The sequence below is a fragment of the Panthera onca genome, chromosome A3, assembly GCF_046562875.1.
Source record: "Panthera onca isolate mPanOnc1 chromosome A3, mPanOnc1 haplotype 2, whole genome shotgun sequence".
Lineage (NCBI taxonomy): Eukaryota > Metazoa > Chordata > Mammalia > Carnivora > Felidae > Panthera > Panthera onca.
In genome coordinates this window covers 37,879,227-37,901,585 of record NC_138341.1, presented here as the reverse complement: position 1 = coordinate 37,901,585, position 22,359 = coordinate 37,879,227, and the positions used below count along the sequence as shown (strand labels likewise).

The following is a 22,359-nucleotide window of genomic DNA, read 5'->3' as shown; positions in this document are numbered from 1 at the left end:
AGTAAAGAATGTTTTTCAGGCTAAATAGTTTTATTTATTCACACTAAGGCACTTTGGTCTAAGTCTTGCTTTTTGTAGTACCTGGAAGCTCTATAATTATGATAATAAATTTATATTAATATCTTGTGCTGATCATTGACAATCTTTCAATCCTCTACTTTTAAACTTGCTTAGCATGCTTGTGTCATTCAATTTCACCTGCTATCAAGTCCTACTAGCTAAAGAGGGATAAACTTAACTTTGGTGACCGCGAGACAACTGTTAATCTAAACTTTCTTTTCCGGAATGTAAGCAATGTTCCTTCAACAAGGTTCTACAAGTTGTGATCAAACTATAGTGTTAAATTTCTATCAAAAATAAGGACTGATCCATTATTATAAATCATAATTGAATAAAACTTACAAAAACATAAGTCTGACACAATTATTTACTGTCTTAATCATTATTTTAATGCATGGTAATTAGGAACAAATGATAAAACTTCACATAAATAACCCTAATTAGTGTTACTTTATAAAACCAAACCAAGTTTTATGGTTTTTCTCTCCCCTTTGTTAGCTTGCCACTATGCACAAATGGTACTTAGAATGATAATATTCCCAGGGCGCATGGGTGGCTCAGACTAACACAGCCTGTAAGTGGGATCTTGTCCTTCCTATTTTAGATATCATGGTTTTGTTAGAAATTGACATTAGCTGTTGGAAAGCAAGTGACATTGTTGATTCAGTGTTTGTAGGCAATTCATACCTATAGGTCCTCAACCTAAATTCAAAACTTTAAATGTATCCCTGTTAAAATTATTCTTGTTAATTTAGCTTGTTCTTTCTAGATTGTTCCAGATTCTAATTTTTTTAATATACTGGCTCTTCCTCTTAGCTTTGTGACATTTGTAACAGACATTTGTGACATTTGGTGAGATTTTTGTTTATAGTATATTGCGGAGTATAAAGAATAGGTTATGAACATTTTCACAGTGTGATCCTATTTTCATTTAAAATACATACAATCTGGGGCGCCTGGGTGGCGTAGTCGGTTAAGCGTCCGACTTCAGCCAGGTCAAGATCTCGTGGTCCGTGAGTTCGAGCCCCGCGTCAGGCTCTGGGCTGATGGCTCGGAGCCTGGAGCCTGTTTCCGATTCTGTGTCTCCCTCTCTCTCTGCCCCTCCCCTGTTCATGCTCTGTCTCTCTCTGTCCCAAAAATAAATAAAAAACGTTGAAAAAAAAAAAATTTAAAATACATACAATCTGTATTTAAATAATTATGGAAAGGTATACATCAATTTATATACACCGCATTATATAAAATGTTTCCTTTATCCATTGATGGACATTTCGGTTGTTTCCATATCCTGGCTATTGTAAATAATGCTGCAATAAATATGAAAGTGCAGATTATCTCTTTGATATCTTGTTTCATTTCCTTTAGCTTTTTACCTAGAAATGGAAATCCTGGATCACATGGTAGTTTTATTTTTAGTTTTTTGAGGAACCTCTATACGGGTTTCTATAGCAGCTGAAGCAATTTATATTCCCAACAGCATGGCACAAGAGTTCCCTTTTCTCCATATCCTTGCCAACCTCTTGCTTTCTCTTGTCTTTTTTTTTTAAATGTTTATTTTTCACTATCTGAGAGGGGAGGACGCAAGCAGGAGGGGGGCAGAGGGAGAGGGAGGGGTAGAGAGAGAGGGAGAGAGAGAATCCCAAGCAGGCTGTGTGCTGTCAGCACAGAGCTTGATCTTACAGAACTGTGAGACCATGACCTGAGCCAAAATCAACAGATGCCTAACGAACGAGCCACCCAGATGCCCCTCTCTTGTCTTTTTGATGACAGCCATGCTAACAGCTGTGAGGTTGATGTCTCTTTGTGGTTTTGATTTGCGTTTCCCTGATGATTGGTGATGTTGAGCATCTTTTCACGTTCTGTTCACCATATGTATATCTTCTTTGGAAAAGTGTCTATTCAGTTGCTCTGCCCATTTAATTGGAATGTTTGGTTTTTTGCTATTGAGTTGTATGTGCTCTCTATATATTTTAAATATCAACCCTTTATCAGGTAGATGGTTCACAAATATTTCCTCCCATTCTGTCAGCTGCCTTTTCATTTTATTGATGGTTTCTTTAGCTGTGCAGTTTTAGTTTGATGTAGTCTCACTTGTTTATTTTTGCTTTTGCTGCCTCTGCTTTAGTGCCATATCCAAAAAGTTATTTCCAACACTGATGCCAAAGAACTTACTTCCTGTTTTCCTGTTTTCTTTTAGGAGTGTTACAGTTACAGGTCTTAAATTTAAGTATTTAATTCATTTTGAGTTGATTTTCATTTATGGCATAGGATAGGGGTCTAGTTTCCCAACACCAGGTATTAAAAAGACTGTCCTTTCCCCATTGTATATTCTTGGCTCCTTTCTCAAAAAGTAATTGGCCATATATGTATGGGTTTATTTCTGGGTTCTCAATTTTTTTGTATTGGTCTATATGTTTTTATACCACTACCATACTGTTTTGATTACTATAGCTTTGTATTGTAGTCTGAAATGAAAATGTGAAACTTTACAATATTAATTCTTCCAATCTATGAATATGGGATATCTTTCTACTTATTTGTGTCTTCTTCAATTTCTTTTATCAATGTCTTACAGTTTTCAGTGTACAGATCTTTCACCGCCTTCATTAAATTTATTCCTATTTTACTCTTTTTAAAAGAAAAAAAGCGGGGGATTATTGGGGTGCCTGGGTGGCTCATTCAGTTGAGCATCCAACTTTGGCTCAGTTCATGATCTCATGGTTCATGGGTTCAAGCCCCGCATCGGGCTCTGTGCTTACAGCTCAGAGCCTGGATCCTGCTTCGGGTTCTGTGTCTCCTTCTCTCTCTGCCCCTCCCCTGCTCATGCTCTGTTTCTCTCTGTCTCTTGAAAAATGAATAAACATTAAAAAAAATTTTTTTAAGGGTTCATTTATTCTTTTTGAGAGAGGAAGAGATATCAGAGTAAGGGCAAAGAGAGAGGGAGACAGACAATCCCAAGCAGGCTCTGCACTGTCAGCACAGAGCCCAACACAAGGCTCACACTCACAAATTGTGATAACATGATCTGACCCAAAATCAAAAGTTGGACACTTAACCAACTGAGTCACCCAGGTACCCCATTGATGCTATTGTAAATGGAACTGTTTTCTTAATTTATCTTTCTGATAGTTCATTGTTAGTATATAGAAATGCAAATGATTTATGTATATTGGTTTTTATGCTGTAAATTTACTGAATTCATCTATTGTTTCTAACAGTTTTCTTGGTAGAGTCTTTAGAGTTTTCTATATATAATATCATGTCATCTGCAAATAGAGACCATTTTATTTCTTCCTTTGTGACATGGATGCCTTTTATTTATGCTTCATTGTTCTGGCTAGGGCTTCTGATACTATGTTGAATAAAAATGAGAGTGGGCATCCTTGTCTTGTTCCTGATCTTAGAGGGAACGCTTTCAGCTTTTCACCACTGAGTATGATGTTATACTTGTATGATTTGGGCTTGTCATTTATTATGTTGAGATACACTTCTATACCCAGTTTGTTGAGATTTTTTAGCATGAATGGATATTGAAGTTTGTCAAATGCTTTTTCTGCATCTATCGAGATGATCATATGTGGTATATCACATTAGTTTATTTAAAGATGTTGAACCATCCTTGCATCCCTGGAATAAATCCTACTTGATCATGGCTTATGATCCTTTTAATGTACTGTTGAAATCAGTTTGCTAATATTTTGTCGAGGATTTTTGCATCTATGTTCATCAGGGATATTGGCCTATAATTTTATTTTCTTCTAGTGCCCTTGTCTGGTTTTGATATCAGGGGAATGCTGGCCTCATAAAATGAGTTTGGAAGTGTTCCATCCTCTTGTATCTTCCAGAAGAGCCTGAGAAGGATTGGTATTAATTCTTCTTTAAATGTTTGGTAGAATTCACCAGTGAAGCCATCTAGTCTTAGACTTTTCTCTTTTTTTTTTTGGTGTTGGGCAGGGGGGAGGCGGATTTAATAACTGATTTAATCTCCTCACTAGGAATTGATCTGTTTAGAATTTCTATTTCTTCATGATTCAGTCTTGATATATTGTCTATTTTCTAGGAATCTATCCATTTCTCTTAGTTGCTCAATTTATTGGCATGTAATTGTTCTTTTGTATTTCTGCCGTATCAGTTGTAATGTCTCCTCTTCACTTCTTAATAATTTTTTTTTTGAGAGAAAGAGAACGTGCAAAGGGGGCAGGGGGTGGACAGAGGGAGAGAGAGAGAATCATAAGCAGGCTCCATGCCCAGCACAGACCCTGACAGGGGGCTCAATCTCACAATGATAAGATCATGACCTGAGCCAAAATCAAGAGTCAGACGCTTAACTGATTGAGCCACCAAGGAGCCCCTCCTCTTCACTTACATTTTCATTTATTTGAGTCCTCTCCCTCTCTCTCTCTCTCTCTCTCTCTCTCTCTCTTTCAGTAAGCCTAGCTAATAGTTTTTCTATTTCATTTATCTCAGTATGTATGATTTAAAAACATGAACTATACATAAAATGTATTTTGGTATATGCAAATTATGCCTTAATAAAAAGGCTAGTTTTATTTTTCATTTACAAAAGGAAAAAGTATCCCTATTCCATTTCTTCTTTTGTGCAAGCAAAGTATCTTATTTTTGGTACCCTCTCTCAACCCTGGCCTTGACATGTTCACTTATTTGAAATTGTTCTATAAGGTTATTTATCTTTCTTGTGGATAAATTTCTTGCCTCCCTCCCCGTTCCCCCAGCTACTTCTACATAGTATGGTTACTATACTGAAAGTCTTTCCTTTTTAAGTAATCTCTACCCCCAACATGGGGCTCAAACTCATTACCCCAAGATCAAGGGTCACATGCCCTACCAACTGAACCAGCCAGGCACCCCTGTATTGAAAGTCTTTAAAGGGAGAAAGCTCTATTCATTCAATAGATAATTATTTAGTTCCTATTTGGTGCCAGGCACAATAGCTATAATGGTCTGCTCTCATAAAACTTACACACTAGCAGGGAGAAAGATAAACAAATAATCAAGCTAATTACCAAGGGAAACTCAGGAAAACTTCCTTGAAAAAGGTATGTCTTGCCTGAGACTAAAGGATGATAAAGAGTTAACTAAAAGATAATAAAAAGACAAATGACCCAACTGAAAAATGCACAAAGATCTAAACAGACATTTCTCCAAAGAAGATCTACAAAAGGCCAATAAGCACATGAAAAGATGTTCAACATCAATAAGCCATCAGGGAAATACAAATAAAAACCACAATAAGATGCCACTTCACATCCACTAGGATGGTTACAATCAAACAGATGGACAATAACTAGTTAGTTAGGATGTGAAGAAACTGGAACCCTTATACACTGCTTGTGGGAATGTAAAATGGTGCAGCTGCTTTTGGAAAACAAGTCTGGCAGTCCCTCAAATGGTTAAACATAGAGTTACCATATGACCTAGTAATTGCACTGCTAAGGCATATACCCAAGAGTATTGAAAATATATGTCCACAATATAAACATGGATGTTCATAGCAGCATTACTCTTTTTTTTTAATGTTTACTTATTTTTGAAAGAGAGAGAGAGAGAGAGCAGGGGAGAGGCAGAGACAAGAGGACCCAAAGCAGGCTCTTCGCTCACAGCAGATTCCAATGTGGAACTCGAACCCATGAGCCACAAGATCAAGACCTGAGCCCGAGTCGGACACTTAACGGACTGAGCCACCCAGGTGCCCCGCAGCAGCATTATTCTTAATAGCCGAAAAGTGGTATATTATTCATACAGTGGAATGTTATCCAGTCATAAAAAAGAATGAAGTACTGACACATGCTACAACATGGATGAACCTTTAAAATATTACACTAAGTGAAAGAAGCCTATCATAGACCAGATACTGTATAATTCCATGCATATGAAATGTCCAGAACAGGCAAATCTATAGAGATAAGAAGTAGACTAGCATTTTCCAGGGACTAGGAAGAGGGAAGAATGATGGGGAGTGACTGCTAATTGTTATGGGGCTTCTTTAGGGGGGGATGAAAATGTTCTAAAATTGAATTGTATACTCTAAGTGGATGAATCATATGGTATGTGAATATCCCAACAAAGCTGTTATGGTAACAGTAATAAGAAGAAACCAGGGGAAAATGGGAGGAAGAGTTCAGCTCCCAGACAGGAAAATATGGAAAGGAAACGAAGGGGAAAAAAGCAGTGTGACCAAACTACAGTGAGCAAGGAGAGAGCAGTATGAATTGAAACTGAAGAAGTAGACAAAGGCCAGGCCCTTCGGGAGCTTGTAGGACTTTAGTGTGAGAGCAATGAGAAGCCATAAAAGCCACAAGGAGAACTACAGTGGATATGTTGCCTGATAAGTTGAAAATTGTTAAACCTATTTAGCTTTCTTTCCACACTTTGTGTTCCACCGAATATTCCCTCAACTATCCAAAGAATGTAGAAAAGGGTGCAGAACTGGCCTATGTTGCTCCAAAGAACTAGGACCGATGAGCAAGAGGCTTACTTGAGCTCATTTTATAATTATATTTTTTTAATATTTCTTTATTTTGAGAGAGAGAGAGAGAGAGCACACAAGCAGGGGAGCGGCAGAGAGAGGGAGAGAGAGAATCCCAAGCAGGCTCTGCCCTCTCAGCACAGAGCCTGACACAGGGCTCAAACTCACAAACCATGAGATCAGGACCTGAGCCCAAATCAAGAGTCGGACGCTTAACCAACTGAGCCACTCAGGCGCCCCCTGAGCCCATTTTAAAGAAAGTTTCATAATAATCAGGGCTTTCCAATAACATAAGGTGGCTCCCTGACACCAGCAGGGTTCCTGCAAAGATGCAATACCTACATGGGATCTGTAGGATACTCTAGCACTGAGTAGAGATCAGTCAAGATAACAGGAGCCCCTTTCTTACTCATTAACCACAAACGCTCCTGCCCAGCTGCTAGAGTTAACCATTAGGTGGACTCATGGTCCTAGACAAAGAGTCCAGAATTTTCACTAAAATAATTGATAGGTGTCCTATTTTAAGCATATTTGTATACAGGTAATATAAATGTCAAAATGCATAAATCCAGGAACCCCAGTATGGCTCCCTGCTAAACTCCCCATTTGGGGTCAAAGAACTGCTGCAATCGCTTCATGCCCAGCTGAGTACCCAACCGGTGAAGCAAACATGGCAAACAGGGGCCCAGACATAGCTGTCTCTCTTTACCCATAGCTGGCCCAGAACATTTCACCAGCATCCAGGAAAGAGGAACCCTGACATGCAGAATGTCAGAAACATTCCCAGATTGCTTCATGAAACCAGGGAATAGTCAAAACAGGGGGCAGGCTTTGAAGGAAAATGTTTTAGGGCTGAAATAAGAAGAATGAGGTATGTCTAATGACTCAGGAAGACTGGGCCTGCCCCCCTCATCCCTTTCTCGGTTAGGCATATACCCAGCTGATAAGGTCAAATAAAAAATATATAATAAAAAGCAGCCACCTTGAAAGCAGTATGGCGCTTCCCCCAAAGTTAAAAATAGAATTACCATACAATCCAACAATATTGCTTCTAGATATATCTACCCCCAGAGAACTGAAAGCAGAAATTTCCACAGGCAGCTGCACCCCCATGTTCACAGCAGCGATATTCACAACAGCTAAGGGGTGGAAGCAACCCACAGATGAATGGATAAACGAAACTTGGTACACGCAACGCATACAATGGAATATTATCCAGCCTTAGAAAGGAAAGAATTTGGGGAGGAATTCTTGCCACATGCTACAACATGGATGAACCTTGAGGATTTAATGCTAAGTGAAATAAGCCACAGAAACACAAGTACCAGACGATTCCACTTAAATGGGGTTCCTAGAGTAACCAGAATCACACAGACAGTGAAATGGTACTTGCCAGGGCCTGAGGGGAGGAGGCAATGGGGAGTTCCCATTTCATGGGTATTGTGCTTCTATTTGGGAGGATGACCAACTTCAGGACGTGGACGGTGGTGAGGGTTGTACAACATTGTGAATGTACTTAATGCCATCGGACTGTACACTTAAAAAGGGTTAAAATGGTAACTTCTGTGACGGATATTTTACCAGTTAAAAACAGCAGCCACCCTGCAGTACTAAGAACTTAGGGCTTTTAGATGCATGAGAACTTTCACACGTAGAGCTAATATACTGGTGTGGACCCCCGAATTCATCAGATTTGGGGTTTACCTTGTTTTTTCAGAGCTCCTGTGAACCTTAGGGTCTGAGAGGAGTAGGGCGGTCCTGTCTACGCGGGCCAAGCAGGTTTCCGTGACTGACTCCACAACCGCCCCTCCCACCGCTCCTCCGAAAGGACCAGCCAGTGTGTCGCAGGTCCCACCAGCCGTCTTTTATGCCCCGGGAGCTGCACGTTCTTCCAATCAAAGGGAAGAGCCAACCGCAAGGCGTCTATTTCCTTTTGTCCCGCCCTCCCCTGCTTCCGACTGGCGGGTTTCAAACCCACGGGAGCCAATGAGAGCGAGCGGACGCGCTGTGTTCCAGCCGTAGCTCCAGGCGCGGGTTTTGAAGAAAAACTGTCGCGGAGGAGTCATGGTGCCACCGCGACCGTCCGCAGCTGCCGGTGAGTATGACCGTGTACCCTCGCGTCTCCCAGGCGCTCAAGCAAGGGCGGGGAAGAAAGGAGGCCACCAAGTGAGTTATTTTCGCGGATGGAAACACTCGCCTGTCTGCCTCGGTCTCCGCTTGGGTGTTTCCAGTCCAGGGAGAGCTGACGGGAGCCCCAGCCCTGGCCCAGGGTGAGACATCTGGCCGGGGCTAGAGGAGAGGGGATGCGGGGCCAGATGCCTCAGAGGCATCTTGCCAGTAATTCCTGTAGCAGCTCTGCAAGGAGATGTCATTGTCACCTCGTTTAGGTAGAGAACCTGAGGCCCCTTTCCCGGGTCGCACTTCCAGAAGGAAGCCAACCGCTCCTGCCGCGATCCAGATTTGGATCCAGAGCCTGGGCGTGGTCCTCTGTGCTGCGTCCTGAGCTTTGACAGCTACCAAGAGGCTGGGTCTGACCCTAACAGGAGGCACTGGGAGTTGATGGTTAAATTTGCACTGAGAGCTGAGGGTCCTGGGTTCCCTGATCTCTTAAATGTACCTAGAGGCCTTAGCTATCTTTCCAAATACTACTCAGTGCAGACAGTGTTTTGATAGTTTCAGTAATAATACCTATTGACTGTCTGCTAGGTCCTGGGCACTGACCTAGGTGCTTTACATAATAGCTCTTAAAGTTGGGCATTTCTGTCTCCATTTTTATAGGTCCAGAGGCAGCAAGGTTTGCTAACTTGCTAGAAGTCACAGAGCTGGGTTTCCAACCTGGTCTGTCAGTCCCTGCTCTCTACACTGCCTGGCATGGCGTAAAATGCTTAATTCTCAAAGCTGTCTCCTAGGGAATCATCAGAGCCAGATATCAGAACACACAGCACCGCAGTTTAGATCAAATTAAGAGTAATTTTGCACCCTTATAGCCTTTTTTTGCCATTATTTTTTTAAATTTCTTTTTAACGTTTATTTATTTTTGAAGGAGAGAAAGATAGTGTGAGCAGGGGAGGGAGACACAGAATCCGAGGCAGGCTCCAGGCTCTGAGCTGTCAGCACAGAGCCCAACACCAGCCCAAACCCACAAGCCTTGAGATCATGCATGACCTGAGCCCAAGTTGGTAACTTAAACAACTGAGCCACCCAGGCACCCCTTCTTTTTGCCATTATTAAATTTTAGCCTTTTCCAACCACCTATTCCCCTCACTCAGTCCCTGCCTCTGAAATCCCATAATTCTTTCTTTGACGCTTTCTTATGGTACCTAGTTTTTGCCTTACATTGTAATTATTGTTGTGTTTATTTTATCCCCATACTACATTGAAACTTCTTCAAGACAGAAATACTGAATTTTCATCCCCTCACAAATGCCTTGCTTATTAGAAAGTCAGCCATACAATCGATGTTTTCCATGAACCCCCTAACCTGGCCTATTTTGGCCTGAGGCCCAAAGGAAACCACGTAAGGGTTTGTGGGCAGAATTCATCATCCTTGTCAGAAAAAACATAATTAATAAGACCAAACCTGGTTCACCAGCTCAGGTGAGCCAGTAATAGATTTCTTCATGTAAAGCATAATATTTTGTAGCTGGAACAGTGGCCGTGAGCAAGGGCTCTGACACTGGATAAACCTAGTTTCAGATCCTAGCTTTGCTACATACTGGCTGGGTAACTTTGGGCATATCATTTACCCTCTTTAGATTTCAGACTGTAAAATACATAAGAAAATTGTTGTGCGGATTAAAGAAAGCAATGTAAGTGTGAAGAGCTCAGTGTAGGACGCAGCATACAAATGATGTTGTTGATGTGGACATTAACTTGGAGGCAAACTTACGGGACTAGAGACTTTATCATATATGATCCAAAGCCAAAAGCACTATAGAAAAGTACCATCTTTTAGACGATAGATGACCTGGTTAAAATCTCCAGCTAAAGTTCTGTTGTTGTTGGCTTGCCTGTTTTGCAGAAGAGCGGCAGAGAAAGCTCCAGGAGTACCTAGCAGCCAAGGGAAAACTGAAGTGCCAAAACACCAAGTGAGTGTGTCTCACCCAGTTATGCAAGTTTTGTTGCCCTGGTTGCTCATAGCAATTTAAAGCCTTTCAAAACATTGCCCTTTTGTGTGTGGTCTACTCAGACTGCACTGAGATCCTATGATAACTCAGGAAAGGGTATGTTGGTCCAGACATGACAAAAACCCTGGCCAGTATCTAGTACACTGGCAAGACTAAAGCACTATTATTGTGGCAGTCTCTAAAGGGAAGAGGAGAAGGTCCACAGTATTACCTACAATACTTTTTCTGTCCCTGTCCCTGCTTTTTTTTCCCCCCTGGGAAAGTGGTTCTCATGAAGGCTAAAAAAGGTCGAAGAGTTGCGTGACCGTGGTTCTGTTGTTCCTTGCTAAAGCAGGAGAGCCAGTTATAATCAGTCCTCCATAGCTGCACGCCAGCATCCTCCAGCCTGACCTCTGTGGTCATTCTCTTAGCACTTACTCTTGAGGTGGACAGAATAGGACTGTTCACTTTTGTCTTTTGTCAACATCTTGCTACTGTAGTGGTGTTACTAGTCCCTCTTGCTTAGCATTGATATATTCTCCCCGTGGCGTGTTGCTAAATTTTTATTTGGAAATGAATCTTTACAAAGCTAGCTTGGACTCTATATTTTAGTTTCCTTTTACTTTGGGGTTTTAACTCTGTTTCCTCGATTAAATAAATCTGATTCATTTATTCAACAAATACTTATTTAATACCTGTAATGTATCAGTCACTCTTGGTTCTGGAGATCTGGTGCTTAACAAAACAAAGAGGTCCCTGCATCTCCAGGGTTTATGTTCAAGATGAGGGAAACTAACAGCAAGTCATGATCAAAGTCCTTGTTAGTGTGAATTATTTTTGATCCATGCAGATTGAATCATTCTAAATTCTCCTCTATTTTCCTATGCCTTTTTACATTTTCTGTCTCACTGGCTAGATTTCATATGTGCTCCTGTTTTTTTAGTTGTATCTCTTTTTTCACTTCTGAATATTCATTATCTGAAGACACTTAAACTTTTTAAAGAAACTGTTAATTACCTTATTTGACATTGTATCTCTAGTGCCTGGCACATTGCACTTGTTCAAGGATTGTAGTTCGAATGAACAAGACTATGCAAATATGAAGAAAACACCTACATTTCATTAATCTAGTTAGAATGCTATATTTATGCGTGGGACATCTCTGAAAATGATTACCAAAACATGGGTAAGAGTGGTGTGGTCTGAGGAATAGAATAGTGGGACTAACGAAGGGATAATGAGACTATTGGATATAATTTTGAAATATTTTACTATCTACAGAAATTCCAATGATTTAAAATTCTAATCATAATAAATTTTTAAAAAAAATTTTTTTTAATGTTTATTTTTGAGACAGAGAGACAGAGCATGAACAGGGGAGGGTCAGAGAGAGAGGGAGACACAGAATCCGAAGCAGGCTCCAGGCTCTGAGCTGTTAGCACAGAGCCCGACGCGGGGCTTGAACTCACGGACCATGAGATCATGACCTGAGCCAAAGTCGGACGCTTAACCGACTGAGCCACCCAGACGCCCCATAATCATAATAAATTTTAATTACTATACTTCCCAAGCCTTGCTGATCCTTCTGGACTAAGAATTAATCTTATTTTGTCTTTTACAGGCCTTACCTAAAAGCCAAGAATAATTGTCTGAATCCTCCACCTTCTAAATCTGTAAGTAGAAATTAGTCTTTTAAATAATAATCATTTTAGATGATTAATAATAAAAACAACAAAGATGTTTGCAACCTAAAGACTATGTTATGCAAAGATATTTCTCATAAATAAAAGATCAATTTGGTTTAGTCAGAGACAGAACCACTTTTTGAAAAGTACAGCATATTATAGTTCTGCTTTGTTAATCAAAAAAAATTCTCAAGTGCACATTGGTCCTCTTAATAACTAACATTAATGGAATATTTACTATGCATCTAGCATTACATTAACTCATTGAGTCCTTACAACCTTATGAGGTAGGTACTTAGTAGCCCCATATTACAGATGAGGGAACTGAGTCACAGAAAGGTTGAGTAACTCCCCAAGGTCACATAGTTATTACATGACAGAGTCAGAGCCTGTGATCTTAACCACTTTGGTATGCTGCCATGAAGTTAAATGGCTCTGTAGTCATTAAAAGGGATCATCTTATTGTATCTTCCAAGCTACTTAACAAGATATGCTTCCCAAACAGTTCAATGCAGCTAGGTTATGGATAGAATAGTAAAGTATTCTCAAATTTCCAAGGTTTAAATGGGAGAATTTAGCCTTCTGAAAAGCTGCGTATAACATCATTAGACCCTGTGAAGGAAAGAAAATGTATATAAGGCAAAATTGGTACATCATGATGTGAACAGTTGGGAGTCACTGGGTTAGACTTCTACTTTATGCAGATTGAGTTAGTGTAGCTTGCAAATCTTAAAGGAAAAACAAAAAAAAACAAAAAACCTCATTCAGAGTTCCCAGAGGCTTCTCTAGAAGCTGACAATACTGTATACCTAACTATCTTTTTTACCCAGCTGTGAAGATAAAAATTAAGTGGGAAAGGCAATTATGAAATAGGAGAAGCTAAAAGGACTAGGCAAATAATAGTCATCATGACAATTGTATAATGCCTTACAATTTATAAAACATGTTTATACCTAATTGTAATAGCTAACATTTGAGTGCTTATTATCCAGATACTGGGCAAGATACTTTATACACAACATCGTAATTAATAATCAAAACAACCCTATAAGAAAGGTGGCCTTATGATTTAATGTCCATTTACCTTTGAGAGTAAAAGGAGGTACTGTTATGTTGGGCCAACAGCCATAAATAAAAACTATCTTGTGAAAAACAGGACGTTATGACACCCTTCCCAGAAGATACATATCATTATTGTTATTCTCATTTTACAAATGAGAGGACTGAGGCTCAAGGAGATGGAGTACTTTGCCAAAATTATATAACCGGTAAGAGTCAGACTTAAGACTTGAACAAAGTTTTTCCGGCACACTCTTACTGCAGTGCTTCTACTTAAAGAAACACACAAGGTTTTTCATTTTCTGTTCGTCTCTGGCAGTTCTAACATATTGAACCAAGATTTGAAAGGATTCCTTGGAGCCATGCTCTTAAATTTACTGAGAAATAGTAATGTATAATTGTTAAAAACTGCCTAGGTCCAAATGCTAACTCCTTCATTTTCCAGCTAAATGACCTTGGGCAAATTATTGAACTTTGTCTGTAAAATGGAAATAATAGGAGATATCTCATAGAGTTGTTTGAAGAGATTGAGTTAGTATACATTGAAATACATTGAGAAATGTCTACAGACTGGGATATATGTTCCTCTGGAGGTACATAAAGTATCTCCAATGGGTTCACAGTTTAACAGAATCAGCTTCCAGGTCCTCAACTTCCACATACACTTTTGCCTAAAATTGATTTGTAGAATGTGCCTCACATACAGTTTCTCCTTTCCCACCTCCCTTGTCAATATCATCCTTCTACCATTTTTCAGTACTTTCTTTCTCTGCTGTTTTAGACAAACCACTCACCCTTCATCCCTAATCTCAATATGATGCTTTGCCCTGAGATGGGAATACCTACAGAGTACAACGTCAAGGGACAATAGTGAAATAATGGTGTCGATGTTGAGAAAGTCTTTTTCAATTCAGGTGGCTTCCAGTTTTTTGCACTCAACATTGTCATCTAGTAGAACATTAAAAAATAATTTTTTGCTGAGAGATCACTGGGATTTTTAGCATATGCCTCTAGATGAGTTCAAAGAATTGACTACTACTTACTGGCTGTGACAAAACATCTTCTATTCTCATGAACTTATTTTTTAAATTTTAATTCCAGTATAGTTAATATACAGTGTTAAATTAGTTTCAGGTATGCAATATAGTGATTCAGCCATTCTATATATTACTCAGTGCTTATTAAGCCAAGTGTACTCTTAATCTTCACCTATTTCACCCATTCCCTCCTTATACCGTCCTCCCTTCATTAACCGTCTGTTTGCTGTCTGTAGTTAAGAGTCTGGTTTTTTTGGTTTGTCTTTTTTTTCCTTTGTTTTGTTTCTTAAATTCCACATATGAGTGAAATCAGATGGCATTTGTCTTTCTCTGACTGACTTATTTTGCTTAGCATTATACTCTCTAGATCCATCCATGTTGCAAATGGCAAGATCTCTTTCTTTTTTATGGCTGCATTATATTTATATACACTTCTTTATCCATTCATCTATTGATGGACACTGGACTGCTTCCATAATTTGGCTTTGGAATTTATGCTGCAATAAACATAGGGGTGCATATATCCTATTGAATTAGTGGTTTCATATTCTTTGAGTAAATACCCAGTTGTGAGATTACTGGATCATATGGTAATTCTATTTTTAATTTTTTGAGGAACCTCCGTACTGACTTCCATAGTGGCTGCACCAGTTTGCATTCCCACCAACAGTGTATGAAGTTTCCTTTCTTTCCACGTCCTCACCAACACTTGTTGTTTGTTGTGTTTTGTTTTGTTTTATGTTAGCCATTCTGACAGGTTGAGATGATATCTCACTGTGGCTTTGATTTGCATTTCCCTGATGATGAGTGATATTGAACATCTTTTCATGTGTCTGTTGGCCATGTGTCTTCTTTGGAGAAATGTCTGTTCATACCTTCTGCCCATTTTTTTAATTGGAATATTTGTTTTTTGATGTTGAGTTGTAAATGTTCTTTATGTATTCTGGATACTAACCCATCTACTTAGTAATGTGAACAAATTTTCTCAATGTTTTTATTTAAAAAGAAAAAGGAATAAAATTGATGCAGACCTCTGTCTCATTCCAGCAACAAATGTCTCCCAATGAATACATAAACTAATTATAGGGATGGGGAGCTCCAACCAACTCATTAAGAGATACATTTCTATTTCTTTATGAAAAAATATTTTCCTTTTCATGTTTAATGATTAGTGATCAGGGTGCCTGGGTGAGTCAGTTGAGGGTCTGACTCTTGGTTTTAGCTCATGTCGTGATCTCATGGTTGTGAGTTCAAGCCCCACATTGGACTCTGTGCTGACAGCATGAAGCTTGCTTGGGATTCTCCATCTCCCTCTCTCTCTCTGCCCCTCCCTGACACACACTCTCTCTCTCTTTCTCTCTTAAAATAAATAAACTTTTAAAAAATAATAATAATAATAATAATTAGTGGTCAAAATCAGTAACATTTATCTTCTTTTGCTGAATTATTTCTAGTTATGGCAAATACAAATAAGATAAATTTATAAACATATGCATATTTGTTGAGAAGTATGATAGGGTAATGAACTATATACTGCCAAGCACAAAAATCTAGGAAAGAAATTTTGTGGTGAACTGGAATGAAAATATACCAAGAGAATAAAGGAAACGTGTTACATTTTCAATTTCAAAGAAGTAATGTTTGTACAATTTTTTAAAGGGATTATAGTATCAAATTTCATTTTATCTTAAGATGTCAATATTGACAGTGTGCCTGAAATTGCATCTTTTGCAACTATTTAAACTAACAATGAAAAACTTTAGATGTTAACTCTAAAAAGTATGAAAGGGTACAGAGTTTGTCAAATTATTTTGGGGGGCACCTGGGTGGCTCGGTCGGTTGGGCGTCCGACTTCGGCTCAGGTCACGATCTCACGGTCAGTGAGTTCGAGCCCCGCGTCGGGCTCTGTGCTGACAGCTCAGAGCCTGGAGCCTGTTTCAGATTCTGTGTCTCCCTCTCTCTCTGCCCCTCCCCTGTTCATGCTCTGTCTCTCTCTGTCTCAAAAATAAATAAACGTTAAAAAAAAAAATTTTTTTTTTAAATTATTTTGGGCATGTATGAACAAAAATGCTTGAAAAACACTGATGAGATAAGCTCTACAATTTCTCCCAGCCCTACGATAGCCCTTATTTCATCGTATCATCATTTTTTGTGTGTGTATCTTTTCTATTAGCACTCCTCAGGGACAGGTGTCTTCTCCTCTCATCTTTGCGGCCCCTTAGAGTCTGGCACTGTGCCTAGTAGACATTCATAAGTCTGTCTTGATTTAAACCCTTGTCATATATTGTATGTTGTATATTTTCTCCCTCCCCTGGCTTCATATGTCCAGAATAAAGTGACCAAATTCAATTTGAATCGATTGTTCCTTCTTGTACATTCTTTAATTTTTTTATCATTTTGATCCATCAATTCTGAGGTAAGTTGTCAGAGATCAGGAGTTAAGAGACTGAAGTTCTAGCTCCAGCACTGCCTCTAACACCCTGCCTGACCTTGGGCAACTCACTTTCCCTCTCAAGTGAAGGGGCTCAACTTAATGATCTCTAAAATTCCAACCTTGGGGGCACCTGGCTGGCTCAGTCGGTAGAACATGATACTCTTGATGTCAGGGTTATAGGTTCAAGCCTCATAGTGGGTGCAGACACGACCTAAAAATAAAATCTTAAAAATAATAATAATAAAGTAAAATTCTGACCTTAATGGTCTGTATTTGCATACTGATTGCTGGCTCTTCTGTCAGCCAGATGACTCTTCTAAGCCTAGGTTTTCTCTCAATGTACTACTTAAAACTGCAGACCAGTTCTACCACTTACAATAAATTAGCAAGGCCAAGCTAATCTAAAATAAAGATATAAAAACTGAACAAAAGAGAAAATACTTGCAAGTCATATATATGATAAGAACCTACTATCCAGGATATATAACAAACTCTTGCAGCTCAACAATTAAAAAACAACCCAACTTTAAAACGGACAAAGGATAATCATAATAATAATCATAATAATAATAACATGGACAAAAGATCCGAATGGACATTTCTCCAAAGAAGATATACAAATGGCCAATAAGGACATGAAAAAATGCTCCATATCATTACCATGAGGGAAATGCAAATAAAAACCACAATGAAATACCACTGCATACTTACTAGGATGGGCATAAATCAAAAAAGGCATAACACTGGGGCGCCTGGGTGGCTCGGTCGGTTAAGCGTCCAACTTTGGCTCAGGTCACGATCTCACGGTCCGTGGGTTCGAGCCCCGCATCGGGCTCTGTGGTGACAGCTCAGAGCCTGGAGCCTGTTTCAGATTCTGTGTCTCCTTCTCTCTGTGACCCTCCCCCATTCATGCTCTGTCTCTCTCTGTCTCAAAAATAAATAAACGTTAAAAAAAAAAAAAAAAAAGGCATAACAAGGATTAGGGAGGATGTGGAGACATTAGAACCCTTATACAATGTTAGTGGAATGTAAAATGCGACAGCCACTTTGGAAAACAGCTTAGAAGTTCCTCAGAAGTTAAACACAGGAGTTACCATAGGACCCAGCAATTTCATTCCTAGGTATATACCCAAGAGAATTGAAAACACATGTTCACACAAAAGCTTATAACAAATGTTGATAGCAACATTTTTTTATAATAAATAAACTGTAAAAAAAAAAAAGAGTTTAAAAAATAAATAATAAAGTTTATTATTGAAAAATAAAGTGGCAAAGACTGATACATCCTACAATATGGGTAAGTCCCAAAAACATTATGCTAAGTGAAAGAAGCCAGAAACAAAAGGCCACATGTTGTATGATCCCATTACATGAAATGTCCAAAATAGGCAATCTATAGAAACAGAAAGGAGATTTTAGTGTTTGCCACAGTTTGTAGGGAGAGGGAAATGAGGAGTGACTTTTAACAGGTATAAGATTTCTTTCTGGGGTAATGAAAATATTCTGGAACTAGACAGTGATGATGGTTATACAGCCTTGTGAATATACTAAAACCCACTGAATTATACACTTTAAAATGGTGAATTCTAGGATCACCTGGGTGGCTCAGTCAATCGAGTGTCCAACTCTCAATTTCAGCTCAGGTTATGATCCCAGTATCATGGAATCAAGCCCCACATCAGGCTCTGTGCTGAGCATGGAGCCTGCTTAAGATCCTCTCTCTCTCCCTCTGCTCTTTTTCCCCTCGCTTGCTCTCTCAAACAAATGAATGAATGAATGAATGAATGAATGAATGAATAAATAAATAAATAAAAATGATGAATTCTAGGGGATGCAAATTATATCTCAATTAAAAAAAAGAGAACAACTAAGGAATAGCATATGTTTGGAAACATTGATACCATATCCCTGCCTCTTCAGTAAGCAATAATGGAGAGATCAGGGGTGGATGTAATTGTTGGGGCTCAAGGAGTAACCCAGCTATAGCCATGTGCATATACCATCCATCTCTCTGGCTCCCACTTCCAACCCTCCCCTATTTCACCCCAGCGACACTGCCCTACACATAACCATTCTAGAGTGAACATCTCTTTGCCCTTAATGCCACATGGTTCTGGTTACAGACTTTCTTTACACACTCACAAAAGTTCACATAGTAATTCTCAACAATATTACCAAATCAAAAATAAAGAGTGGTAACTCTATCACTCCCATATCTTCCCCTAGAGAAGTATAATCTACAAATCTCTGCCAAATTCTCCTTTCTGAATACTTGTTTTCAATGCAAATACTCTAGAATCCACAGTGGCTTGCTCCTATTATCTATCATATCAATTCTTTAATTTTTTTTTTTACATTCATTTAGTTTTGAGAGACAGAGACAGAGCACAAGTGGGAGAGGAGCAGAGAGAGAATGAGAAACAAAATCCAAAGCAGGCTCCAGACTCTGAGCTGTTAGCACAGAGCCCAGAGTGGGGCTCGAACTTACAAACCATGAGATCATGACCTGAGCCGAAGTCGGACGCTTAACCAACTAAGCTACCCAGGCGCCCCACCATATCAATTCTAAACTCCCCTCCCTTGTTTTTGAAGTTCTCTATAATCTATCCCTGCCTTTCTTATCCAGGATTAAATCACATGGCTGAAACATTTACTTGTTAATAATGTAGAATCTAACCTTAAAACCCTGTCCTGACTTTACAAATATGACTTTCTACTGAGATATTAGATTTAATTGAAAACTGTTCCAAAGTGTCTCTGGCCTCCCAGCATCTACCACTTACCTATCCTTGCCACTGATATCCAGGGACAAAACAAAGGTTCTTGAGTAACACTGTGACCTTTACAAAGGCAATGTTGTTTAAAAAAAAAATAAAAGTATAGCAACACACTCTACTACTAGGAGGAAGTTGAGAGACACCCTAACATAAGTTTATTATGTATGTATTTTTCCAGAGTCCCTAGAAGGACACTTCATTTGAGACATAATGAGCATTCAGCAAGTACTTGTTCAATTGAGGCAAATTTGTTTTTTAAACAGCAATTTTTGTATGTTCACTGCATCTCTGCTTAATTCTATCAAGCTAAAATATTCTGATATATTTCTAATAGGAGTTCAAATTATAAAGATCATCTATTAGCTAGACTATATTTCCCAGATTCAGCTTTCTTCAATGAAATTCTAAGTAAAATAACTATTTTTTTTTAATTTTAAAAGCAATGAACTATTGTTATAAAATTTACTTTTTGATATTTTTCTTTGTCTTTTTAGACTATTGTACCCAAAAAGAATGTTACCAATTATGTTGCTTTGCCTGTCAAAGCTACAAGACCCATCAGCACTGAACTCCAGCCCCGACCTACCAAAGGCCCAGGATCCCAGAAGCCAAAGTTGGAGCCACCAAAACTTCTGGGCAAAAGGCTGACTTCAGGATGTGTTTCTTCTAACTTAAACTGTAAGCCTTCCAGCAATAGTCAACAATACCATGAAGAGGGATCATCCACTACTGGTGAACTGCCTACAGAAACTATGGGGTCACTTAATATACAGGAACTGAAAACTGCAAAGCAGCAGGTAGCAGATCAAGGAAATACTAAGTGTGCAGACTCTGTGGACTGTAACCATGTTGAAAATGAATCCTTAGATAGCTTTCTAAAAGAGATAAACAAAGAAAACTTGCCCCAAACCTTACTAGACTCTGAAAGGAAGTCAAATCCTGAATTATGGACAATATGTAAGCCAAAGACTAATTCTTATAATCAAACCAAGAGCAGTTTGGCTCCTAAACAAGCCTTGGGCAAAAGTTCTGGGAATAGTGCTTTTCTGAAAGACCGAGTTAATAAACAATTTGTTGGAAAAACACAAATTAGGATTCCACCAGTAAAGTCACAGCAACTCTCTAGAGGAACAAACCTTGCAAGACCAGGAGAAAAACTCCCAAAGACGGCTCCCTGTCACTACGTTCAGACCCTTAGTAGGACTCAAGCATCAAGGAAACCAGTGGTCAAGGACATAAAGGATATAAAGGTTAATAGGGATAAATACGAAAGACCAACAAATGAAACTAAGGTACAGTCACACACTGTTACTGAACAGAAAGTAAAACACACCAAACCCCAGACATGCCCTAGCGTGCTTCCGGGAGGCTGTAACAACAGACATCCAAACACTAGGCAAGATCAGAAATCCACTCAACCTTGTTGTAGATCTCGGACATCATGTGCACTACAAAAATCAAAAGCCATAAGTCAAAGGCCTAATTTGATAGTTGGCAGTTTTAATTCAGTCGTTCCAAGCACCCCTAACATAACAGCAAATGGAACCAATGGGAATAAATGCAGCAACAGCTGTCAACAAAAAGCACAGATTTTGGACACCAAGTTGAAAAAGACTCTTCCCCAGAACCATTTTCTCAATAAGACAGCTCCCAAAACTCAAGCTGGTAACAAAACCATACATGGAGGAAGAGTCCCAAATGGGACCCAAACTAATCCAAATATTAAGAAGAAGATCACAGCAGAGGACCGAAGGTACTTTGCTTTATGTCCATGATTTTGCAGTTTTAGATGATTAAGCATATTGACCATCAGGAATACTCAGTCAGGACATAGGCCATAAATAATGGCTTCTGAGTAATTGTTAGCTACAACCCTACAAAAAAGATTAGAAGCAAATACAACAAGTACTAAGACTTGGTAGAGCTGGGTGGTATAGACAGGTGTTATAAATTATTCTCTGTAATTTTTTGTATACTTGAAAATAACTTATTTTTTAAAAAGATATTGAAACAAAATGGTTGAATAAGAAATAGGAGTTGCAGGGGCACCTGGGTGGCTCAGTTGGTTAAACCTCCAACTTCGGCTCAGGTCAGGATCTGATGGTCCATGGGTTCAAGCCCCGCATCAGGCTCTGTGCTGACAGCTCAGAGCCTGGAGCCTGCTTTGGATTCTGTGTCTCCCTCTCTCTCTCTCTCTGCCCCGCATCACACTCTGTCTTTCAAAAATAAACATTTTTTTTTAATTTTTTTTAACTTTATTTAGTTTTTTGACAGAGAGAGACAGAGCATAAATGGGGGAGGGTCAGAGAGAGGGAGACACAGAATCTGAAACAGGCTCCAGGCTCTGAGCTATCAGCACAGAGCCCGACATGGGGCTCGAACTCACGGACCACGAGATCATGACCTGAGCCGAAGTCGGCCATTTAACCTACTGAGCCACCCAGGCGCCCCCAAAATAAACATTAAATAATTTAAAAATTTAAAAAAAAAGAAAGAAAGAAATAGGAATTGCAGATGTAGCCTACTCAACAAGTAGCCTGCAGGGACTGAACAACAATAGAAGAGGGCAAAATAGGAGGAGCCTGAGTAGTGAGTTTACATAGCTAGGAAGTGGTGAGTTGGTAGTCCCTTCTGAAGCAGACCAGTGGTTAAATCCAGAAAAGTTATCAGGGAAGAAGGAACAGGAAACTTCCATGAGTGTGAGCAGGCCAAGT

At 39.2% G+C, this 22,359-nt stretch overlaps 2 protein-coding genes across 8 annotated transcripts in view; one reads left to right on the top strand and one right to left on the bottom strand.

Annotated features, from left to right (window-relative positions):
- IL36G (interleukin 36 gamma) overlaps positions 1-8,362 on the bottom strand; it is a 172,844-nt gene extending 164,482 nt beyond the window's left edge. For all 6 annotated transcript variants that reach the window (XR_013554722.2, XR_009616412.3, XR_009616414.3 and 3 more), the window contains exon 1: positions 8,252-8,362. The gene's annotated coding sequence lies outside the window, so the exon portion shown is untranslated. The remainder of the gene's footprint in view (positions 1-8,251) is intronic.
- A 31-nt stretch (positions 8,363-8,393) lies between these two features.
- Positions 8,394-22,359, top strand: part of CKAP2L (cytoskeleton associated protein 2 like) — a 29,797-nt gene continuing 15,831 nt past the window's right edge. Inside the window, exons 1-4 of one of the 2 annotated variants that reach the window (XM_078444698.2) lie at positions 8,394-8,642; positions 10,569-10,635; positions 12,275-12,326; positions 20,140-21,398. In XM_078444698.2, coding sequence (XP_078300824.2) covers positions 8,612-8,642; positions 10,569-10,635; positions 12,275-12,326; positions 20,140-21,398 — 1,409 coding nt within the window. In that variant the 5' untranslated portion in view covers positions 8,394-8,611. Of the gene's footprint in view, positions 8,643-8,723; positions 8,818-10,568; positions 10,636-12,274; positions 12,327-20,139; positions 21,399-22,359 lie in introns of those variants that run through there. The other variant, XM_078444699.2, reaches the window with a different exon arrangement.